The sequence below is a fragment of the Phasianus colchicus genome, chromosome 9, assembly GCF_987193195.1.
Source record: "Phasianus colchicus chromosome 9, bPhaCol1.hap1.1, whole genome shotgun sequence".
NCBI lineage: Eukaryota > Metazoa > Chordata > Aves > Galliformes > Phasianidae > Phasianus > Phasianus colchicus.
Genome location: NC_143444.1, coordinates 30,069,862 through 30,094,165, shown reverse-complemented (window position 1 = coordinate 30,094,165; position 24,304 = coordinate 30,069,862). Strand labels below are relative to the sequence as shown.

The following is a 24,304-nucleotide window of genomic DNA, read 5'->3' as shown; positions in this document are numbered from 1 at the left end:
ATTTCCAAAGATGCTTATTACTTATTATTGCATCTTCTGCATTGTCAGGATGATATCTGATTACTCTAACTTACAAAATCCTTTCTTATTCAAGACCATTCTGCCTTGCTAATGTTCGACCAGCATGTGCTTAAAAATGCTGTATAGAAATGCCTGAAAAAAAAAGAAGTGTCATTTTATTTCTCAAGAGTTAAATTCACGAAGCTCGTACGTTGTGATTACTGCAAGTCAATGCTATAAATCAATAGCTCTCAGCAGAGCAGCATATGGGAAATTCAATCACAGGCATTTGACATGATAAATCCTACAGGCAAACGTTGGTGAATTAATTTACTTATCTTCAACCAACCAGCCACACAATTCAAAGGGATCCGCTCTGTGCTGCTCAGTTCTGTATGGGCTCCCAGCTCTCCTCCTGGCCCTGCTCAAAGGCCGCACTGTGAGCAGAACCAGGCACTGGGTGCACACACACGTGCACAGGGCCATGCAGAAAGCTGAGCAACACACAGAATGAAGCCCTCGAATTTCATAAGCGTTTCAGAGTCTCCAAGTTCACTTTACTCTGTAAAGCACGTGAGGCAAGGACATTTTTTCTTTCTCTTATGTTTCGGTGACATCAATCTAATGATATCGCTGTTCTAAGCCATCAGAATAAAGCAGCAAATGTGAGGTCTATGAGACCAAGCCATTATTGAACTGTACAAAATTTTCTGGCAACACTTTATTTGGAGCACAAACTGGGAAAACCAACACGTCCCTAGCAGACAGCATGGGCTACACAACTTGCAGTAAGCAGCAAACTCAGAAATACCAAAGTACTATAAACCTGCGTGAGAAGTATCATTCTAAGAATTATTCGACATAAGCTTCACGATCTGCATGACAAAGGAGAATATAATACAAAAGAGTTTCTATTCTGTACATGCACACAACATTTTTTGGTATTTTTCTTCTCCCCCTCATTGCTGGGATAACATTTTTTTGCAGCTTTAAGTGGATGGCCAGTTTTATTCCAAGCAATAACAAAACCCCTTGCAGTCATCGTTCCTCTGGAGGTAAAAAAAAAAAGAAGCAAAAATTAAAAAAACAAAAACAAAAAAAACGAGGTTACAAAATGTCTCAACTTGTAATCTCCCCCTGCTAGTGCTCCTTCATATTTAAATACTTTAATGCTGCTTCAAAGGAGAATGCTTCAAAGCTGAATCAAAGAGCGAATGTATTTTAAAGCGACAGAGCTAATAATAAATTGCTCTTTCTGCTCTCCACTTCCTTAAGTGTCCTCAACTAAAACATGAATTTATTTACAACTGAAAGCAGCGATCATTCCCTTTTGATGCTGCAGCAGACAGCTCAGACGTCTGAACGTCACATTCAAATTACAGTAACTGCAAAAAGAACATTTGATATATTTGCCAAGAGCTGCTGCTCAGGCACTCCCCTCTGTTATCCGCAGAAACAATAAACATCCCCTGCTCTCGTCCAGCCCTTTCCCTGGTTTGTACAAAGCACCAGGCAGCAGCCCTCCCCTGCAGCTGTTTGTATTTCACTGACTCTGCATAAAGCAAATGGGGACAGAATTCAGCACCCCTTCCACAGATGCTTCCATTGCTTGTAACCTCTGAGGATGAGCCTCTGAGTGACAACAGGGAGACCTGGCTGGAGGTTGAGTGCCAACACCATAAACACAGGAATGCATGGCTTTTCACATTGCAAAAGCGACCTTTTGGCAGCAAGACCAAAGCAGGGCATGAGTAGCAAAGGCCCTGTAAAGGTTACAGAGCTCCTACACTTGCAGATTTACTTGCTGAACTGCCTTATCTCACTGCATTTCTTTTCCTTCCAAGTGTAAGTGGAACCCCTGAGCGTTCCCTGTCCATCCTCACTGTCCAAGAAGAACTCAAGTTTTGCTCCATCTGACTGCACCTCTGCTGAAAGTTTTCCTTCTAAAGACAATAACCTGCAGCCAGAGCCTCAGCCAAATTCAGGTTAATTTGCTCAGAGGATGAACATACTTGTAATTGTTGCATTCAGGTTCCCCCCCTTCATTTGAGAACATTTTCTTTCTTCTACTGGAATGACTCGTTTTTATCTTGGTTTATGATGGTGTAGCTCACTGCCATGGGGTGCTAAAATACTTGTTAAGCACACTGAATGGCATTCATCTCCTGTCTGAAGCTGAGCATCTCATTCAAGATATCATCCACACTTCCTCTATAGTCAGTGTTAAACAAAACCAACCCCAAGCCAGATGCACTCCAAAGGGCAATCCAGCTGAGCAGGTTGGGAAGAACTGAACTCTTCTTTGATGGTTCTCACAGCTGCTGGCTAACAGAAGTCCAGGTGACTCCCTGACGTCCAAACAAAGGGAGATCTCCTCCTCCTCAACTAACTTCAGCTCCATAGTTTGTCAGCTCCTAAAAAGATCATCTCACAAAAGCTTGAAGGTGGTTGTGAATGCTCTTCACAAGTACAAAGAATGCCTAGAACTGGGAAAAACAAACAAACAAACAAAAAAACCCCACAAAAAAAACACAAAAAAACAAAAAAAAACAAAACCCAACCCAAAAAAACCAATAACTTCGCATTAAGAAATCTTAGAAGAGATCTGAAGAGGGAATGAAGTGAGGGGAATGATGCTTGTCCAGCAGCGTCAGGACTCTCTCTGGTTGTGACAGCTGTGTGCACACAGACATGTAAGTTAATGAAAACCTAGATCGCCCACATCTTACTTGTTCAAGAAAGAAAACAGAAATCAGTCTGGGGTCCCATGTTTTCTTGTCTTTGTTTTCCTTCAGGAATCTCTCCAGAGAAGAGTTGAAGACTGAAGACACACAGAATTCTCCCTTCAGCTGGGTTCAAGGCAAGACGTTTGCACTGTGCATTATCCTGGTTCAGTGACCAAGTGGCAGCGATGACTGTCATGTAGCCCTCACCTCAGCCATCCAAGGCCAGGCTGGATGGGGCTCTGGGTGGTCTGGTCGAGTGGGAGATGTCCCTGCCGACAGCAGGGAGGTTGGAACTGGATGACCTTGAAGGTCCCTGTCAACCCAAACCTTTCTTTTTTGTGATCCTCAGGGCAGAGATCTTTCCTTTGCACATCACCATAAATAACAAGGGATTTGCTTTCAAAGCTATACCTAGAAGTGGAAGGAGGGGGAAATTGACAGATTGATGGAGAAACTTCCCTGAGAAACTCCAACCCCATCATCAGAAAGCAATGACCAGGGGACAAATCCCTGCAGTGTGGGGGAACAACTCAGGAAGGTTAACAGATTGTATTTAAGTAGGCAAAATTCTACAGCACTTTACTCCGAAAGCATTTTTCATCACAGCATAAGACAGTTTTCTTTTAAGGAAAAAAGGTATACGCACAGTCACAGAATTGAACACAATGGGATAATGGTCTGAAATCAGTGGCGTTCTCTTTGATTCAAGCATTCAAACTATATTTGATCTGCTTATTATACCAGCACTGAAGCACCAGCACAGATTAAAGGCAGTTAATTGAGCATGGACAAAACACCGAGTTTGCTGAATCATAGAATTCTCACTGCAGAAGAACTTTCTGATATAAACTGGTTCTCCTACTCCAAATGCAAAATCTAATGGTTTTATTTTACATCTTAAATGGATGAACGTTTACTGTGTGAACCAAAAATTCAAACGACACAAAACCCATTCTATTTTGGGAAGTAGGGCATAGAGACTCCTACAAAAAGCAAGTCTCTGTGAGATGACTGCAGCCTGCATTCACCACAGGAGCTGGAAGGTAATATAGAGCCTGTACAACTGTGGTCAGAAATGCTAGTGGACACTGGGTCAGAGCAAACACCTGAACAGAGCTGTTTCATCACATGAAGACCATGCAGTGCTTGGGCAACTGGTTTGGCTGTCAGACTGGGTGAGCAGGTTAAACATCTTGAATTTGTTCCTGTAGAAGGCTATGAAACATGAGATGCACTGAATCTTAAAAAGAGGGAAAAAGTGACTAACTGCAGATCCTTCAGATGCTATTACAAACTTAATGTAATTAATGAGACCTCTGGGAACCGGTGCTGTGTTAAGACCTATATTTTGGAATCTGGCCAAAATCAACTCTTTTAAATAGTCATTGTCAGTTTAATTGAGGAAAGGATGCTCATAAAGTAGAGTGAGAAACCCTGACATACAAAGGGACGGCTGTGATTCTCACAACACTTCTGCACTGTCTCATCAGCAAAAATTTCAGGAAAGAGTGGGATTGTAACAATTGTACAATTGTAACACCACCTGGGTATAAAAACAAATGTGTGAAGACTTTTGCAGTGCAGACTGCAACTGGGTTTTTAGTAGAAAGTCAAAAAGACTGAGGACACCTATTTTCCATGCCTGTCATCATCCCCTCCCTCCCCACATCTCCAATACAATCTATTCAATGACACCTATTACATTTCCCATAGAAAGTTTTTTTTTTTTTTTTTACGCCCAGGTTTTTCTGGGCTTCTTTTGTAACTGATTAAGAACTTGGTGAAAACATCCCGCTGCCCTGCAAGTGAACCAAAACATCAGGAATAGGAAACTCCTGACACAGTTTCCTGCTTCAAAGCAAAGCAGCAGCTTGCTTATCACAGAACATCCTTCATTTGAAGAAAGTAAGGCCCCAGGATAGGAGAGAAAACACTTCTTAGTAATAGATAGTCCAGGAGTCCCACCAGTTTTGCTTTCATGCCCTAGATCAGCTCACTCAAGCACGCAGGAACTTTTTAGCCTGCAAAATAATGAGTTTATGGAAAACTGATCTACTCAGGCCTTATGTTGTTGAAATCAGAATATGAATATCTTCATGAAGACCAGACCCAAGTCCCTGTTAATTCCTGTAGCACACATCACTCTGCTATGTGAGCTGCAGCCTCTTCTCACTGTGTGTTCCAGAGTGCAATTTAGCTCCTCAACAGGCCTTCTACCTTTACAAGTAAGCGGAATCAGTTAACAGCACTCAAGAGGAAGAAAGTAGTCCTTTTGCTGCAAGGGCTCCTCCTTACAACAAACGTAACGGTATCCTGCTCTTTCCACACCATTAAAGCTGAGGGGAACACATCTGAATCCAGCCAAGCAGCAAAGTGACCAGGAACGCTCTCAGCTGGCTGCACTCAGTGCTCTGCTCCCATCTGGAAAGCTGCAGCACACATAGATGGGAGAGATGGATGGAGACCCACGATGCCTGCAGCTCCTCACGTTTAGTAAAGCTGGCACCATAGTGCATTAAGCAGTGGTATTTCAGTACCTCCATTTTAGATTATAGTTTTAAAATGGTTTGATGAAGCAAGAAAAAACCTCTACCAAACTGCACTTTGGGCAAGACTTCTACAATTGGCACAGCCTTGTGTTTATGCATTCGATCACACCCGCTCACTCTGAGGTCTAAAGTGTAGGAATTGGATGCATCAAGGCTCATGGAATATATTCACAAGAAAAACATTCTCTCCTTAAATTTCAGTTTTAAGAGAGACAAGTTAGCTCTGGTGAAACTTTGATATCCCCCTCTTACTAAAAGCACCGTTTTTCCCTGCATTCTAGACAGTGCTCTAGTTACCAACAACGTTCTCTCACAGGGAGAATTTCCTTTCACTGCTGTTTGAATGGCTGCTGGGGTCAAGTGAGCAGACTTGTCAGTTGTCAGTGTGCTCCAGTGCAAGGCAGAGAGCAGGGACAAGATGCACGCTCTTTGTAAGTGTAAAGACAAGCTTATAACCTCAACAGCAGCATGTATGACAAGTTTTTTTAAGCCCTAGGGAGAGCGACAAGAATTATCCAATGGTATTTCCAGTATCTATTAATTATGCCTGTCACAACAATTTTATGCCTTGCAATTCACTTCTATATACAGAACTTGGAAAGGGGGAAATATGGATAGAACTAACATTGTTTTCACTTCTTCCCATATCCATGGGAGACCTGAGCTAATGAGCACAGCCCACTGCAGCCCTGCAGAGCCTGACCCTCAAGCAGGCAGCTGCTGCTCAGGGCAGCAGGGCAGACTCACCAGAAGCCCACACTCCCAGTGCTGCCTGACAGCACTAAATTGAGCCCCGGGTTTTGGTTTCATACGTTTTGCTTCTGCCTCTGGAGGTTCCATACCAGACACATTTTCCATATGCAATTAAGTAATGGTGAGTGAGTTGTTGTACATGACATTTAATTTTCAATAGCTGGGGAAAGTAACACGGGAGCTGCAGGCAAGACCATTAATCTCCTCTAGATCCTCTGTGCTGCCAAGTATAGCAACTCATTCTTCACCAAGCTAATGCTGCTCTTCCATCATTTCTGTGTATGCTGTACCAGACAGAGCCATGTGAGTAAATGTACACATTTATATGCATTCATCCACAGATTATTACATTGTTCACAGGTAAGCTGAGTACGAGCAAAGAATATAAAACAATATCGACTATGATGTATAGACTGGTGAGAAGACCACGTTAATAAAATGGAATGGTTGAAATTGATAGTGGCAACAGAAGCCACCGCTGAAACAGTGGCATTCATGAAGGTCCAGTATATAAATGTTGGACCTTCAGCAGTCCTGAGATGAATAGCCATGGAAAACCTTTATTTCATTCCACAGAGAACTGAATAAGTTCAGCAATTTCAGAACAGGCTGAGTAGGTCAGTTATACGTGCAGCTATGTAACAGAATAGGCTGAAGTATGAACAAATGTTTTGATGAGAACTGTTCTTACCGTATGAAAACTAGCTTGACCTTTGATGGGGCAGTCTTAATTATTGCAGAAGCATTCTGATGACTTCTTCCATACAGTATCTGATTGTTTATCTGTTCAAAGGAAACAAAAGTTTCATGTAAATGGAGTTCTAAATAAGTATGCATTGTTTCAATTTACACCACCAAGGCACAGGACAAGGAAACAAGATGCTAAGAAAATGTGGGTCATGAAATACAAATCACAAACCTTCTGAGGCTTTTACAGACAGGAATATTGCAGAAGTACTGATACACAAACCTATCTGCACAGTGCTGGAGAGGCAGAAACACACAACAAAGGCTGTCACCATCAGCCAGCCACAGGAGGAGGATGAGCTGCAGTCTGCAGCTCAGAAGCAGCACTAGCACCTTCTCATCAGGTTTCTCATCGTTCCTTTTGAAAGGCAGGCACCAGTTAAGATTTAAAGCTCAACCTCCTCCTCCTGCTGGTTTCAGGATGGACCACAGAATTGCAGAACTGATTTTTAAGATATTACATTTTCAACATCATTGAGTCCAATATAATCAAAGAAAAAAACCCCACTGTATTAGCAGCAAAGCGTTCCACATTTTATTCTAGATCAATATAAGAGAGTAACCAGTGCAGAGCTAATTTAATGCTATTAGTGACGCACACCTCACCTGCAGGTAACCAGCAGTTCAGAAATTAGATGAGACAGAAAGGACAATTTCAGAATAGACCACGTTACTTTTGCTGTGAACAATCAAACACCTAACCACTGCAACAAACACCAGGTACTGCTTTGGATGTCATTTCTGAGTGTGAGCCAATCCTGTAGTTTTCATGGGGAAACAGCACGGCCCTCAACACCCCCAACGGCCTTCAACACACCCCTGTCTGCAGGAGAACAGAAGCCCTTTCCCAGTTTGAGGCAGATTAGGTGCCTGCTGTCTTCCATTGCCATGCTCGGCAAGTGGCACCTTGACAGTCACAACAGTAGCTCCAAGATGAACCAAAAGCAGACTCGGTATCCTATCTCAAAGACCACCTGTGGTGTAACATTTGAAGTGTTTCATAAACCTCCCAGCAGCTTGGTGCAGCCCCATGACCCAGCCCTGCTCCTGTCCCTGCATGCTGGCAGCCTGGAGATGCTGACCTGACGGCAATCTGCAGCCACAAAGGCTGTAAGCAGAGCAGGAGGCAGCCAGATGTGCCACACCAAATGTAAATGAAGGAAAGCTGTGCTGAGCACCAAGGAAAAAGAAGGCTGCATCGAGGAGACCGACAAAACCCTCAAGGAGCCTCTCAGTGGCATCCTGGTGGTTTTCAGGTTTCGAACTAAGCTGAACCAAACACGCAGGCAGGTGGGGAAGGAAGCATCCTTCCCCTACAGTGAGGATGAATGGGTCGGTCTCCAATTCTGACAACTCAGACTGGAATAAACATGAAGGTAACACTGCTCTGTGGAAGAACCATTTCTACCTGCCTGCTCCCAAACCCAAGGCAAAGCATTTCTTTAAACGAGCAGCTGTTCTGTTCCAGGTGAAGAAGAAAACAGTGTGAATATGGAAACTAATTCAAGGCCACATTTCTATTTTGTTTAAAAATAGACAAAAGATGACATTGAGATGAGTAGCATATATCATGTAACTGTCAAAAAACCCTCACTGGGAGCATCTTGATTGGATTAGGGCACCTCGGAGCTGCAGCAACCCCACACCCCCCAAAGCGAGCAGCCCGCTCCATGGAACCCTTCATCTTTTCCTCCCACTCTTCCTTTACAACATAATATTTACATTCACATTTGATACACCAATGCTGCTTAAAACAATACGGATAATGGACCTCAGGAACAATTTACCAGCGATTACAGCAGGGCTTCTCATTACTGGAAATGTTTGTGTTGGATTTAGGTTTTGTGTTCTTAGAAGAATTTTTCACCCAACAAAGAAACAACCCGCCAGCCTTACAGCCCTGTGTCAGCAGTTCAATGACCAATGTGAGCACAAGAATCATATCCCCAGTGCCTGATTATTCACATGGATTGACCTGCAAACAATAACCAGCCCACGTCTGGTTCAGAAGCTGGGGCACAAAGGATACCTGGGCTGAGCTTCACCTTCCTACATGTTTAGTGATGTCATTTGTCTGAGTCCTCCAAAGAAGTTACTTGCTGGGAATGCTGGATGCCTTACTAATTGTTTGTATTTAGTTACATTACCATCAATTTTTTGAAACAGCAGGCTTCTTCGATTAAAATTTATAGTCTTTACTCTGGCTAAATTAATGCTATTCAGTAGATACATCAAATAGTTCAAAATTTAATTAGCTCTGAGCTAGGTCTGTAAGTTATAATTATTTAATTATACCAAAATGAAAGGGTAATCAAAGTAATATATCTCCACAAGGTTTTGGACTGTTTCACACAGCTATTACAGACAGGATTTGTTATATTTTTATTTCTTTGTAAAAAGGTCACTTTCTTTTGCAAAGTGAATCAGTGATACTCCAGGTTCAGATAGCACAGAGAAGAGCAAAGCACAAAAGTTACAAAAGTAACACAAAAAGGGAATATCCAGGATTTCAGCAGCAGCGCCATTTTAATCTTTCAAATTAAATAAAGGACCAACCAAAGAGTGCTTCAGGAGTCAAATGCTGTCCGTCTGAGCTTCACTTCTCTCTTTAAGGTTAGAAAAGAATAACAAAGGTTTGACCAAACAAAAGAGAAAGCTGGGGGGAGACCTCATTGTGTCCTTCCAGTGTTTAAAGGGAGTGTATAAACATGAGGAAAAACAACTTTTTATGCAGGTGGATAGTGATAGGACAAGGGGGAATGGTTTTAAACTAGAGGACAGAAGATTTAGATTGGATGCTAGGGGCAAGTTTTTGACTGAGAGAGTGGTGAGGTGCTGGAACAGCTGCCCAAAGAGGCTGTGGATGCTCCATCCCTGGAGGTGTTCAGGACAAGGTTGGATGGGGCCCTGGACAACCAGGTCTAATATCAGATATGGAGACTGGCAGCCCTGCCTGTGGCAGGGAGTTGGAACTTGGTGACACTTGGGCTCCCTTCCAACCCGAGCCATTCGATGATTCTATGAAAGAAGGTTGGACTTGATGATCTTTATGGGTCCCTTTCAACTTGGGCTATGATTCTATGAAAAGGAACAAACAGATCTAAGCCTCAACTCCTTAAGAGCCTTAAGTGCCTCTTTATATAACTTCATGGAAAGACAGGAGAGCAGAAAGAAATCCATGAGTGCACTACAGGTACAAGGTCAGATCAAGATGGAATTAAGTTCCATCCCTGATAAGCCCAGCATGGGCCTACAGCAGGCTTTATCACATATCCCATGCACACAGCTTTTGTTTTACAGTTTCACACACAAACACCCAAATTAAGAGAGAAACATTAAAAAAAAAACACCAATTGTTTGCTTCTCAAATTTTAACTTGCAGAGAAGAAACATAAAATATGGGTATTTTAAAAAGAGCACTGTTTTTTTTTTTTTCCTTCTATGTGGCAGTAATGAAAACCAATAAAATGGGTATCATCAGATTTTTATGAAATTCAAACAATATCCCAAAGCTAGCCAAAGGAACTGGCGTAGCCTTCTGGAGTTATTATTCCTTTGTAACAACGCATTAGATTCCCTCTAACCACAGGAATTGAAACATTCTGAGATTTAATCAGATTCTCTGAAACAACAGGAATAATTTCAAAAACTTTCTTATCAAATACACCCAAACCCAAAGCAATAGGCAGAAGGAAAACAGGGGAAAGGAAAATTGCTGTTTGGAGTATGAATTCTTGTCTCTTTCCCACATTTCTCCTGCCTGGAAGGGGAAAACAAACCTGGGGATTTGCCCATGGAGCCACTGGCTCCACTACTTCATCCTTGAGCATCAGCAGTCACCTCGCAGCACTAACCTCCACTGACAGCCTAGATGCAAAGCTCTTGTGAAAAGCAGTGGCATCTGATACGAAAGGCCAAGAGGATGCTATTGTTCTGCTGTTACCTTCAGGAAACAAATCTGAGAACAGGAACAGGAGCTGAGAGTGTTGTCCTGTAAGTAGGAATTTAAAAGGTCACCACCAGAATTAATCATTCAGGGCTTTTCTTGTGGAAGAGCCCTTCTTCCCATGTTCAAGCTATTGCTGCTTTTGACGGATGGTGCTGCTTGGTCCAATCCAAAGTAATTATAAATCCCACAACAAATGAATAGAGTAAAACACCAGCCTGTCTCCATTCTGAGACAGAAGTGACACGAGTTTGGCTTGACAGCTCATTTGTTTGGGCAAAATACTGACATATCTGATGTGTTATTATAGCATCACTTCTATTTATCTAAGACTCTTATAACAAAATCCCAGGAGAAGCATACAGCATGAAGGCCCTCTGGCTTTGAGGTACCACCAACACAGCACTGCCATGAATTGTCTCAAGCACAGCTGCCTGAAGGTGGCTCCTTCCAGGAGTGCTGCATCCTCCACTGCTTCCTTCCAGCGAGATAAGCAGGGCCAGGAGGGCGGCAGAGAATCCCAGCGTAAATAACTCAGCACAACAGGCTCCATGCAGCTTGCTCCATTAATAGAACACAGTTGACACTGAACGACAACAATGACAACAGTCCTACGGTGGGTTATTCAGTGTGAATAACACGAAGCAGAAGGGCAGAGCCTGCGGCACTCAGAGCAGCGGGGCTCAGCACCCCAAGACACCACGCAGCGTGGACACCTGCACGAGAGCTGTGGGCCAGGCAGGGGCACTGCAGATGGCATCTTTGATTGGAAAAACACCAACAGATCAGCACTACTTACATCATGTTAAAAATACATTGTTCTATGCAGCGTCCACATTCTGCCCTGACTACTTTTTCTCCATGGAGGGCATGAGAGGATGATAGCACCGTCTCCCTCCAATGGCACAGCTATCCACTTAAGACTCATACTCAAACTTATGTGCAATCTGGGCTGCAGCAATAAATACACTTAAAAGATTCTGCTGGAAAAGAGTAGAGGGTTGTCTACCTGCTGACAAACAGATGACAGTTTGGGGAAAATGCCTTCAAATGCTACCAAGTGCTTGCCAAGCCCCAAAGCCTTCCATCAGAGGACAGCAGTCAGCCTGCAGGCAAAGCCATGCAGGGAAGCACCACTCCAAGGAATAGAATTCGGTTCTCCAACAACAGGCAAGGAACCGTAGGAGCACTTCTGCACCTGAATGCTGTACTCATAGTCTATCTCTAAGTCTTTAGCTGGAGAAACCCAAACAACCTGGATCTGCCCTCCTACCTTGTCAATGCTTCAGTTTACCATCAGTGCTCTTCTAACACTCTTTGTTGTTTTAACTGATGCTGCAAGTAAAGCCACAACCCCTGCATTGCTGGTAAAAAAGAAGCACAAAGCCACATTCCTACTTCAGCAATGGGTAGGCTTCTCAGGTATTCCTAATGGTGACTGAAATGGTCACTGAACCCAACAGTTATTAAAACAGACTCTGCCAGTGTAAACGCCCATTAGTTTCATTTCAGTGCTGCTCACATATAACACTGAAATGCTTTGAAAGGGCAAAAAAACAGAGCTGTGAACGATTGACCACCGGTGTGAACACGAGACGTCTGCACATGAGTAATGTGCAGCCCTTTCCTTTGTACTGCAGGATGTTTTGCCACGGGATACGTACCCACCGGGGACCAGAATGAGATCACCACATCCTTTCACACAACTAACCACACTTCTGCCCACCAGTGACACACCTCCCATTTGATGGCAAAGTTCACTGAGAGAGGCAGTTACTGAAACTTTGAACTTTGGTTTATTTGAAATGAGACTGCAAATGTCACTTTTTTCTTTTCCTACGGAAGAAAAACAACATTTTATCTCCATCTTGGCAGGGAGAGGAACTAGGGCAACGCAGTGTTTTTGGAAATGCTACTCATAACATGGCTCATGCGTGTAAATCCTGAGCCTCAAGGTACATGTGATTAATCACAGATGGTGCATCTTTCAACTACAGTAATATTTAACATGAGATCAAACACACGCCATGAGGAATAACTCATGAGATATAAGGAAACCTCTGTGGATCCTTCTTTGTAAGGAAGTGCAACAATACGAAAAACTCTTTCATGTCTCTCCTTAACTATCTCTTCTACGACATACATAGAGCAAAGCAGTACCTTCCAGTTGGTGTACAGTACCTTCCAATTGCTGTACACCCAGAATTCAACAATTTGACTTTTTCCAACTATTAGAATCAGGTGCCAGGAAAAGAAAACTAATTTGAAGGAGAAAGTCATTTACCTACACTATTTCAGCAAGGTACAGACCTTCATACCATTCATCACACTTGAAAACATAATAAACTTTAGATGGTGCTATTATTATAGCAAAACAAGCCTTTTGTGAATCATGTGTATTGAAAACCCATAATTATAGAACTGCTGGAAAATGACAAATGCTTAGAGATTTCTGATTGCTCCCGAGGTATCCCCAGGCATTCCAATTGCTTTTTCTCAAGTCAAGAAACATGAGGAAACGGTTGGATCTCAGATGCCACTATGAGTTGCTGAAAGATCAGAAATCACCACCCATGGATAGCAGTGGGCCACTGTACACCTGCTCTTCAGTGAAGGCTTCCTTCTAGAGGAAAAATCCCCAGAAATGGCTAATCTTTTAAGCTGCTGAAGCAATCATGACATGGGAAACCACTGCAGGTACTGCAGAAAAGCGCTGTTTTGCAACAGCCAAAAATCATGAGATACAGCAAATCCATCCAAAAAGGAGAAAGAAGGAAAAAAGGAGACAAAATATCCTACAAGCTGCTGAGCTCTCCTGCCTTGTGTCAGATGTGATTAAAGAAAATAAACATTCTAACTTACACCAGAATGAAACAGATTACAGCATGAGATTTTAGCTTATTTTCAGAATGGGGGGATATCCCTGTCATCTGTAAAAACACATATGGTAACTTTGAGGGTGTTCAGATTTTTGTTTTGTTTTATAAATGTAAGGTGTGAATTTTCTTGCAAAACCACACAGGCACTACAAGGACAGATTTACTATTCTCTGTCTGCCTTTCAACAGTCCCTCACCGTGTGTAGCTTGTGAACATGCTGAGAGCACAGACCTCACTGACAAGACATTAGCTTTCACAGGCCAATGATTTTTGTTTTGCCGAGAACACATTTACCTGCCAAAGGCCAAGTTCTCAGTTGGCATAAATCAGTGCAGTTCCTTCCCTCAGCCACCTAATTCCACTCGCAGGCTTTATTTCTTTATTTAAGGTTCAAATGATAGCCTCACATATGCCTCTCCCTCTCGCCATACGAACCTTATTTAGTAGTTAAAGGAAACACTCACCTCTAGAAGTTCATCACCAATATGCATCCTTCCATCCCGTCCTGCAGGTCCATCTGGATTGATACCAACTACAAAGATGCTCATACGAGACCGGTCCTTGTTGCCAGCAAGGCTCAACCCAAGCCCATTTTTGTCTTTCTCAAGCTCAATAATGTGCAGCTCTCCTGGTAGATCTGCATATCGTTGCCTGATCTTTTCTGCAAAGGTCAAGAAACATGAAGTTACAAGATGAAATAACTTGCATGTAGATTCTCAAGGGCACGCAGAAACATGCTAGAAATAGACAGCTTCTCAGTATTTATATTTTAAGAGGTCTTTCTAGCACAGAATCTGAAACGACATACGATGTACCTAACCCCTGTGTTCCCTCCACAGATCATGTCACCAAGAGAGATAACTGAGACCGCTCACAGTTGTGCATCTTTAGCCTGGGTGATTTTGGACTGTTGCAAACCACCCGGTTGTCTCGATATCACTAACACTGCCAAAGAAGAACACTGCCAAACAGAGAACTACACTGCTTTATTTATACAACAGGCTGGTCCTGAAACAAGAATGTTTTGAAAGGAGGGGAAATGAGGAAATTCTGATGTCACCCCAAATTCACCTTATAAAAACTATCAAATTCAGGCAACTTTCAAAGTTGGAGCTGATTAATTAATCAGTGCAGCTGAAAAGTCTACATTACAAATATATTGCAAAGTCACATCTAAAAATACAGCCTTTTGTTGTGCTTCTTTCTGGTGGTTCAGGAATATGCTCACAATGCTCTGCTTACCTTTATGTGCTGCTGCGCAGATGATTACTCAAAGCAGATGTCAGTGGCAATGCCCATGAATGATTATGTTTTTAGATGATACTAAGGCAGTTACTTGTCTTTCATCTACATTTCAACCATTTCTGTGACAGAATCTAATACACTCACAAAGTTATTTGGAGCACAATGTGTGCCTGTGGAACCGAGTATGCTGACAGTTCAGCTTGAATGTCTTCTGTTTTCAGCACTGGCAGACAAACGTTTGCATGCACAGCAAGGGTCATTTTTTTTCTCTGTTTGATCATCCTCTGCTGCTCTGAAAGCCAGCTCCCCAGCCCCACCTGCATCCCACCTTACGGCTGGGCCATGCTTTATAAATGCAGATCGCTGTGTTTTGCTGTGACTGAGGCTCACCTTCAGTATAAAGCCCAAGGTGAAAGAAACTGCTGCATTATGCATTAAGGAGTGCGAGAAGAGATATTACATGCCCAGCCATATCCCTGAGTCAGCAGCTGCAAGACCAATATTAGCTATTACCATTCCACTGCAGGGAAGCACGTTTCGATAGCACGATTTAAGCACGTTTCCATGACAACACGGAAGAGGGGAAGGAGGTGGGGAAGGTGAGAGGGAAGCATCCCAAAGTGAATAAAAGCCGGAAGAAAGAGGACAAAGTAGAGGTGAGCGCAGCACAGCCCGCGTGCAGGCTGCTAAGTGACTGTACCATCCCAGCTCTGCTCTCAGGGTCCTTTCAGCAGATTTCCAGCTGCAGTAGCCCTTCCAATTCAGCAGAGACAGAGGAATGCACTGCCACCTCCAGCCCATTTGCACCCCAGGGCATGCCCCATGCTCTGGGCAGCATGGCAAGAACCAACACTCCTGCTGCTGTATTTATGGGCATCTTCCTGCCGCTGTATTTATGGGCATCTTCCTGCCTTGCTCAAAACGCTGGTGGCCTGAGCCTAAAAGCCTGGGAGGCATGTGCTAAGGGTTAGACATTATCCCTGGAGAGCTGAACTTGTAAAGTTCAAAGGTCTGCACAAAATCAGAATATCATAACAAATTAGAAACCTCGCTTGTTACTATCAATTATATGCCAAAAGTTCATAGAACTGCATTAGACAGTAACCTGTGCAGCTGCGTGGCTCTTTAATGTATTTCTGAACTAATGGGGTCAAAATGTAATTAGGGGAGTGATTTGCTACTCAAATTTTGAAAGTATTATTTTCCTGCTTGGAATGCAGGATGCTTCCTGCCAGAAAGCAGCAAGTGAGGAAGGTCTCAAAATGATGCTCGTGGAAGCGCAGCAGATGTGAGCAGAGCCACGCACGTCCTGCTCCCACCACCACAGTTTCACCTTCTGTTGCCATTAAACCAATCCCAGCCCTGATGGCCACGCAGCTGCTTCCTGCCTACCACGGCCGGAGAGCAACCCAGACAGGTTAGGTGTTTCCCAGTTGTAAGAAGAGGACAGCAGCAGAACTAAGTTTTCTTGGAGAATGCACTTCTTTGGACAAGAGGACCCCCCAGAGGGATGCTGCTGACATTGCCCTTGCTGCTTGTTCTCCATGGGCAGCACATCTCAATCCCATTTGCTCAGAGCACAGCAAGCATCTACAAGTACACTGTCAGCAAGGCGTAATGCACCTGTAAGCTCTGCAGGGCTTCCTCTGCTGGGTGGCACAGAGTCTGTCTTCTCACTTGGAAAAAAAGCCAGTGGCTTATAAGTACATGTACATTCCTACTCCATCCTGGCATTAGACTCAAAATGAGTTTCAGTTCTCCAAAAGGTAGTAGGCAGGGCAATTACCTGCGGTGAGGCAGCCCCAGGGAAGGCCCTGATGTGGCTGCATGCAACCAGGCTGTGGCTGACAGGCTGGTGCCCAGCTCAGCACTCCAGCTGCCAGCAGTCCCCACTGCATCCTGCTGCCAGCCTGGCAGGAGGGCACGATGCCCAGCATCACAGGAGACACCGCAGGCGTGCACACAGTGATGTGCAGGGACAAGCAGGGTCACTCCACCTTTAAAGCCTCTCCCTGCACTGAGCACTCTGTCCCATCCTCCAGCAGCAGCAGGGTCTGCTCCCAGCACTGCCAATGTGTTGCTCATCCAGCCTACATACAGATTTCCTTTGAGTACCCAGCTGACTTCTATCATGCTGGAATCATATTCTCAGTTTGCCTCTTAATAAAAATCTCATAAGATTATTTTAAACAAGTATTTACTGCTTAAACAAACGTGCATCTAAGGCGTCTTCTTTCTAATGCCTTTTTCAGCTGCTCCCCCCTTCCAGCTGGTATTCCTTTCCAGCTCTCTGACTAGCACTGGGGAGCCAGTTAGCATCTGCTTTTGCAAAGAATCCCATTATCTGCCTTCATTACCAGATCCCTTACACAAGGCAATTGTAATTCTGTTGTTACTGCTGTACACATGGGACGTGGTGCTTTGTGCCGGCGCTGCGCCGAGCGATTTCCACGATCGGTGACAACACAACTATCACAACTTCGGCAAACACAGCACCCGTATTTAACCAGCCACGGTTGGATCCTGTTACTTTAGAAATACTGAGCAGACACGATGTGAACTAAAAGCACAGGCACACTGCAGTGATCGCTCCCACAATAACATTCCCCAGTTCCATTAGCAGACAATTACATTTCAAAAGAGAAATGGAACCCTGGAAATGGAAGACAACTGCTTTCAAACAATATACTGTTATGCTGCTGCATGTGTTTCCCTGATTCAGCCACTATTCCTACTATATAAAATGGAGAGATAAAAGAAATAAATGGGGAAGATATGGCCAGGATATTGGAGTTTGCATGATGTAGTACTGCAACAAACGCACATTTAATCTGTGTTGAAAAAAAACAGAACCAGCTTCCCAGGAAGGCAAGAGGCTCTTTGAATTGCAAAGACATATAAAGCATTGCAGAATGCTGGGGAGCCTGTTGCCCAAACCTGCCGAAATCTTCAGCTAAATGAGCTGAAAGGGAGAGGGAGTTCTTTTGAAAACGGTGTCTCTGCATGATGCAAATTAGAGTCCATCTAGAGAGGTAAAAAAGAGAAAAGAAACAGCTCTGGATGACTCAGCCAGATGACTGGTTTTAGTATCAAACACTCGATATTAAACCTGCCCAGGCAAAGCAGAGAGGAAAGAAACGGAGGGTGGGGGGATGCACCACAAAAAGAAACAACAGATGAGATCTGTATATAAAAGGTGATGCTGAGGATTTTCCATTCCTTTTGTGTTACCTCAGATAACTATTAGCGATGTATGCTGCCTTTTGGAGACTTTACCACGGTCTTATTTAACAGCCTGCATTCATTCTAATGGTTTCAGCTACCATTTTTATCACATAGCACATAACCTGGCCACAGTCTGAGACAGCAGTGCTGCAGCACCACGGCTGCTGGTTCTGCTTTAGTAAAGATAGGCATCAGAATGCAGCCAGCATCCTCCAGCAGAGCCAGCCCTGCATATCAAACAACTAATTCCCTTCTTCATTTCACTATAAACATTAAAAAAAAAAGAAGTAGGAAGTCCCTTGAAAGCTAACCCTCAAGCTGTGAGGGCAGCGTGTCTAATTTACTGATTACAATTTACAAGAACCTAAATAAGCATATTTTAAGGGACCGTAATTGAACAAATGGGGTTTAGAATTCTCCCACTACTAATAATATAATAAGCTTATTGTTTTAATCTTCCCACTAGCCCTCTATTCAGCTCCAAGGAGGCAGACAGTTTTTCAAACCTTATCTCAAAAGTGATGCACTCATCTGTTTTCATAAGCTTTGAATTGACAGAGAGAAGATGATTTCTGTAACGCTTTCTTAAACTCCGTAAAATCACTCATACTCCTCTCTCAATGACCAACACGTGAGGGGAAAAATAGGGCAGATCTATTCAAAACTGGCACATCTAAATGGAAGAGCCAGACACCGTGCTTTGGTCAGTCCTCCATTGAGTGGTGAGAGGAGGATGATGTTTGCTGGAGCCAACAGCTTTGTGGGTGCAGTTCTCTGTAAGTGGGTGGCAGGGAGCAACCCTGGGCTGGACTGGGGCAGCCAAGGGGCTTCATTGGGATCCAGAAGTCCAGCGCCTCCTGCAGTCTCACCTTGAAACCCTTTGGGGTTGGACTCGATGATCTCTGGAGGTCTCTTCCAACCCCTACAATTCTGTGATTCTGTGAAAGCCACCTCCCCCCCCCCCAGTGATGCTTTGCTTCATGTACACCATTTAGAAGTCATTCACCAATGACTCTCAGAGAAGAATAAAACCCAGCATTCCCATTATTCTCTGTCAAATACTTTAATTAATGCCCATATCTCAAGCCTGAGTCTGCCATACACACAGAGCTGCACGGCTGACCTCTCCCCTTCCTCCCCACAATACCATGCACCAAAACAGTACAGCACTGCTTTTGACGAGAGCACAAGCACAAGTTGCTGCCCAGCCTTCTCGAAAGGAGCAGTGACTGCTGGCTTTCCTACCCTCACAAACACATCTCACCCAAGCTCCAGCATTACAAGCAAACAAGCACTACGCTCTCACAAAACGGAATCCTTACCTAACGTGAGGACTGCTTCTTTTGCAGGTGTGAAAGATTTAGGGCATTATTTAGGATCTCTGAGCTCCTTCTCTTCCAACAGCATCCTTCAGCTCAGGTTCCCATCTGCTTTGCTCCTTTCACACCATGCAAATGCTTGCAATAGCTTTACAGATGGCCATGAAAACTTGTTCCTCTTGTCCCTCACATCACTCTTTCTATGAGAGAGGGGAGAAGATCCCACCAGTCATTTCTAACTAATTGAGGAACAAAGGTATAAGTAGCCTCCATAATCCATAACAAGTACCATTTTGTTTCATTCCCATGAGCAGCTGACATTTAGAAACAGTTATCATATATATATTTTTTTTCTTCCTGCAACCCAGGAATTATAACAGCCAAGAGAGCAGGAGAGAGAAGTGGTGCTCAGCCCTGGCTGCAGCCCAGAACATAATGGAGCATCTCCATTGCTTGCACCATCTCACATCATCGTTGCAAACAAATGGAGTTTTGCCATCTACTTTTTCCCCATTTCAAACCTAAGGCTCCTTCTAGAAGCTGTTGCCTCTTAATACATTTAAGATCTCTGAGGAGGGAGGAAGGCATATTTTATGTTTTTCTGCTTTTTCAGTTAGATGAGAAGCACATAACGAGCCTATTCGTACTGATCCGAGACCTTGAGCGCATTGAAGATGATTTAGTGAACGTGTGCTAAGCAGAGCATCCTGATGTGAATAATTGCTAATTATATGGGAATCTCCCCTCCTCTGCACAGAATACTTCCACTCATTTGCCTTGCAAATTAGACATTAACCCTCATTAAAGCACTTGGGTTTACTCAGAAGCGATCTCTGGGTGCCACAATCTCGCAATCAGGCACTCATATGGAGCACTGGCACTGAACTCCAGCTGATGGTCCCACCACCCACAGCCTTCTGTGGAGAGGACCGGCACAGGCTGCCCACATGCACCTCGTGCCCTGCTCCATGGCTGGTACGTGTGGCATCCAGACAGGAGACAGAACTGGTTGTCTCAGCACACGTTGCCACTTGGTGTTTGAATGCAGTCAACAGAATAGAACAGAAATAGCAACAAATGCAGATAGCAGCAGTGGCATTTTTCCTTAGACAAAGCCCACTTTGAGCACACAAATAGTTATGCATAAAAATATATCACGACGTGGTTGATGCTCAGACCCACCAAAGGCAGAGGCACTTTAAACCAGTGACATCCAGAAAAATGGGGGAGCCTCCAAAGAAAGCTCGTGCAGACTTGTTTTCAGCTGTTGAAGAGATAACTGAAAAAATCCCATAGAAAAATATTGCACTGTGTAACATTGCTCTTCGTTCTGCCATACAGTATACTCCTCTGAGGCCATAATACAACAGCTGCCAGCTCCCCAGCTGATCTAGGGGGATGGCACCAAGCACACTGAGAACAGAGCAGGTCCTGCTCTCCTGAGCTGACCCGACACAGTGCTCCAGGAACTCAGGACATCTTCGTATCGTAAGACACTGAGAGATACTAACTGCCATCTGCAAAGGCTCAAGGAAACCTGAAACAGCTCAAAAAGCACGTGGCTTGTTGTCCTGGCCTCTGCACTGTGGCTGCTACACTGCACTGTCATCACTCTGTAAGGATGCTCGACGCACACAAAACCAGATTGCCCAACAGAAGACATTTCAGAGATCTATACCACACACAAATTTTAGAAAAAAAATCTCACAATTGGGATAGCAATTTCTTTTCTAAGCAACTCTTTCTGGTAGGAGCAGGGTTTCTGGCTTGCCTTGGCCCACCTTGCCCTGCTGGGCTACCAGTCCCTTCTCTCTACGTGTATCTGAGAGCTGCTCCTTCATCTTGTGGAAGACTAAGCATGCCTGGGACTGAACAGGGAGTACTGGGTGAGCTCTAAATCCATGCCTTCTTTGCTTGGTCTCAACAATGATAAATTATCATTGCAACATTTAAATTCTCTCTCCCTTGACAGTAATACAGTGTAAGTTGAGCTGACGGTATTTCATCTTTAAATAATGATGTTCCCACAAAAAGACCATGGCACAGTTATTATCTCGGTATCTTTCTGCACCAAGCCTAATTAAAGTGAACAGCACCAGAGTACAGTCAAAAATTGGAAGTTTGTTACCTAATGAAGGCTCTGCAGAAGAGCCCCAAGTAACTGGAAAGGGAAGCAGAGAACATGTCTCAAAAGCCAGGATGCTGAGATGTTTCTTGCACAGTGACTACCTAAGTCATGAACCTTCAACAGCAGCCTGATCCGCCTCCATCTAAAGGGAGACAGGACGTAAAAAACAGGAAGCTTTCGGACTTAACAATAAAGGTTTTTTGACCAGAGATCACCACCTGTACTGATGAGCCCAAAGATCTAAAGAAAATCATTCAAGGAGGATCTCCAGGGAAATTATCACTGCTGGTGAAACACAGATCAAAAGCCATAAAGCTGAAAACGTTGCAGTAACAAGTCATAGCCTGGTGAACTGGCTGAAGATCATGCCATGGAGAAACTGTTCTGTGTTGGAGGTAAGAGCAGGGCAGAAAGAAACACAGCACAATACAACGGCTTGCAGCACAGCCTGGCATTGCAGCATAGTGATGCAGTGACACACTGAGCTGGCAAAAACTGAATTCAATTTTTATATATTAAAAAAAAAAAGTGACAGTGGTCTAGGTCTGCTTATGCAGAAGTTTTTTTAATATGCTGTGACAACAATTAGAAAATATTGAAGTTAGATGAGTCATCCAGATTTGGAAGGCCCTAGAAAACACCCACATAGCTATGCTGGAAAATGCAGGGAGGAAAATGCCTTACATCAAGAAGGCCCAAGAAAGAGAGATAACGATCAGCTATTTTACGCATTATTTTTTATATATATTTACTTCTTAGTTATTTTGCTGATTGTTACAGGCTACTTACCACTACATTTATCTCTGATAAAAGTTGGTATTCATATAGTCTGTCCCATCCTTACACCAACTCTGGGGATAAAACACTATGGAAGTACTTAAGAAAACAAAATTTAATGCACATCTGCTGAAATGCTCAATATTTATCACCTATATCAAATATTGAAAACATTTCTTATGCATTAGATATTTTTCCTGGTGATACATAACATTTGAATTGGAAAGGAAATCAGAATGCAATTAAAGCAGAAGCAATAGCTTTGTACCAAAACTATTACATATAACTATGCCAATTATGACTAATAGAAGAAATTTTTTTTACTAAAGTATGCTTTCATTTAAAACTGGAATATTAAATAACAGTATTGTTGCTCACAGCAGAGAGCAGCCAAGGTTGTATGGTGAACAAAAGCATTTCTAAACAGCCTAATTCCCACTTTGTCAAAGATTTCCTCGTCTGTCCTTGGGCCTTCACCAACACCTTGTTAAGGGAAAGTGCCACGCAGGGACTGCGGAGGAGGTTCTGCCCTCACACACCATAGCCACAAACACTTCCATCATCTGCAAACTGACAATTCTCAACTTCACACCCCTTGTTTTATTCACAGGCTGGACAAGAAAAATATCCTTTTCCAGCTTCTAACAAGTTGTTCAAGTTTGATAAGCTATTTTTATTCCCACTAAATTAGTTGAATAAGCTACAGATAGAACAGGGCTTTGCTTCAGGCAGCTCTAGGTCCAGATTTCTCCCAGTTCTCTAGGTGCACACATACATTTCCCAAACATTTTATTCGTGTTGTTAAGCTATGTCAATAGATTAGAGGTCACCATTTAAAACTTACTTAGTGCATTTTAGGACCCGTCACGCTTTTGCACAGGATCTGTGCTCTCCCATTCCCTCTGCTGCTGAGACGTCAGTCCCCAGAGGCCATCCTAGTGCTGCTTTTTGGGGTGCTGCACACCCAGCCCAGCACTGAACAGCTCTGGGTACACAACCAGGAAGCCACGTGTTAGATAAAAACATGGGGCTGAGATATTTAGAAAGAGAAAGTCTGGGTTGGATCTAAGTCCTGGTTTCTTTGAGCTATCAAATTGCACTTGAATTATATTTTCAAGCTTTTTACAACATCAAGGAACGCTTGGAGGTTTTGATTTTCTCTCAAGCATAATCCCGAGTTTCCCAATGTCATGACTTGCCTTTGATTGCTGAGGTAAAATGAAGAGTGAAAATGAAAAATGACTGCAACACCTGGCTGTGCTGGAGGCTTCCAGCTCTGTGCCTAAAAACAAAATAAATATGTACCTGCAAATTCACTCTAAAACTTCTGTTAACAAAAATACCCGCTAACAATTCTTCTACTTTGTCTTTCCTATCTTCTATATCTGTAGCTATCACATGTATATCCTGTTTATGATATCTAATGCATTCATCAAAGCATTACATGTAGAACAGATACACAAGCTAATGGTAGAGCCAGCAGCAGGCAACTGTTGGCTCACTACACAAAGCTTCAGGTCCAAGATGAGGCAGGCAGAGAGAGACCTGCTCCACATCTCTGAGCGAGGTTTCTGACACACAGCTCAGTCTTCTGTGGTATGCTAGCTGCAACTTGGGGCAGCTGTGCTCCAAGCCAGCCACTGAGCTACAAAGCTGGGCCAACATGAGAGCAGGGCTGCACTTCCCACCTTGAACACAGCCCCTTGTTCCCCTCCTGCTTCAGAAGAAGGAATCTGCAACCCCCCCCACACACACATTTTGACTGCTTTTCAGCCAGGTTCAGCTGGCATGGGTTTTGTGTAGAGCAATCTCCTTACACAGCCCACAGCTTCCATCACTTGTTTTGTGCTCAGCCCACATGCTTCACTTTTGAGTCGGTGCCTCAGCTCAAACTGTACACCAAAGTGAAGACCTTTCCTAGCCTTACAGAGGAGAAAAAAGCAAAGCATCCGAACACAGCACTCTTATATTTAGGGCATGAGTTTAGCCCATGAGAAGTTCCATGTGAAG

At 43.5% G+C, this 24,304-nt stretch overlaps 1 protein-coding gene across 11 annotated transcripts in view; it reads right to left on the bottom strand.

Annotated features, from left to right (window-relative positions):
- The window catches only part of PATJ (PATJ crumbs cell polarity complex component), a 145,983-nt gene that overhangs the window by 45,341 nt on the left and 76,338 nt on the right, over window positions 1-24,304 (bottom strand). For all 11 annotated transcript variants that reach the window (XM_090146792.1, XM_031603529.2, XM_090146791.1 and 8 more), the window contains 2 exons: window positions 14,065-14,261; window positions 6,720-6,811 (listed from right to left, as the gene is read on the bottom strand). In XM_090146792.1, the coding sequence (XP_090002918.1) occupies window positions 6,720-6,811; window positions 14,065-14,261 (289 nt within the window). The remainder of the gene's footprint in view (window positions 1-6,719; window positions 6,812-14,064; window positions 14,262-24,304) is intronic.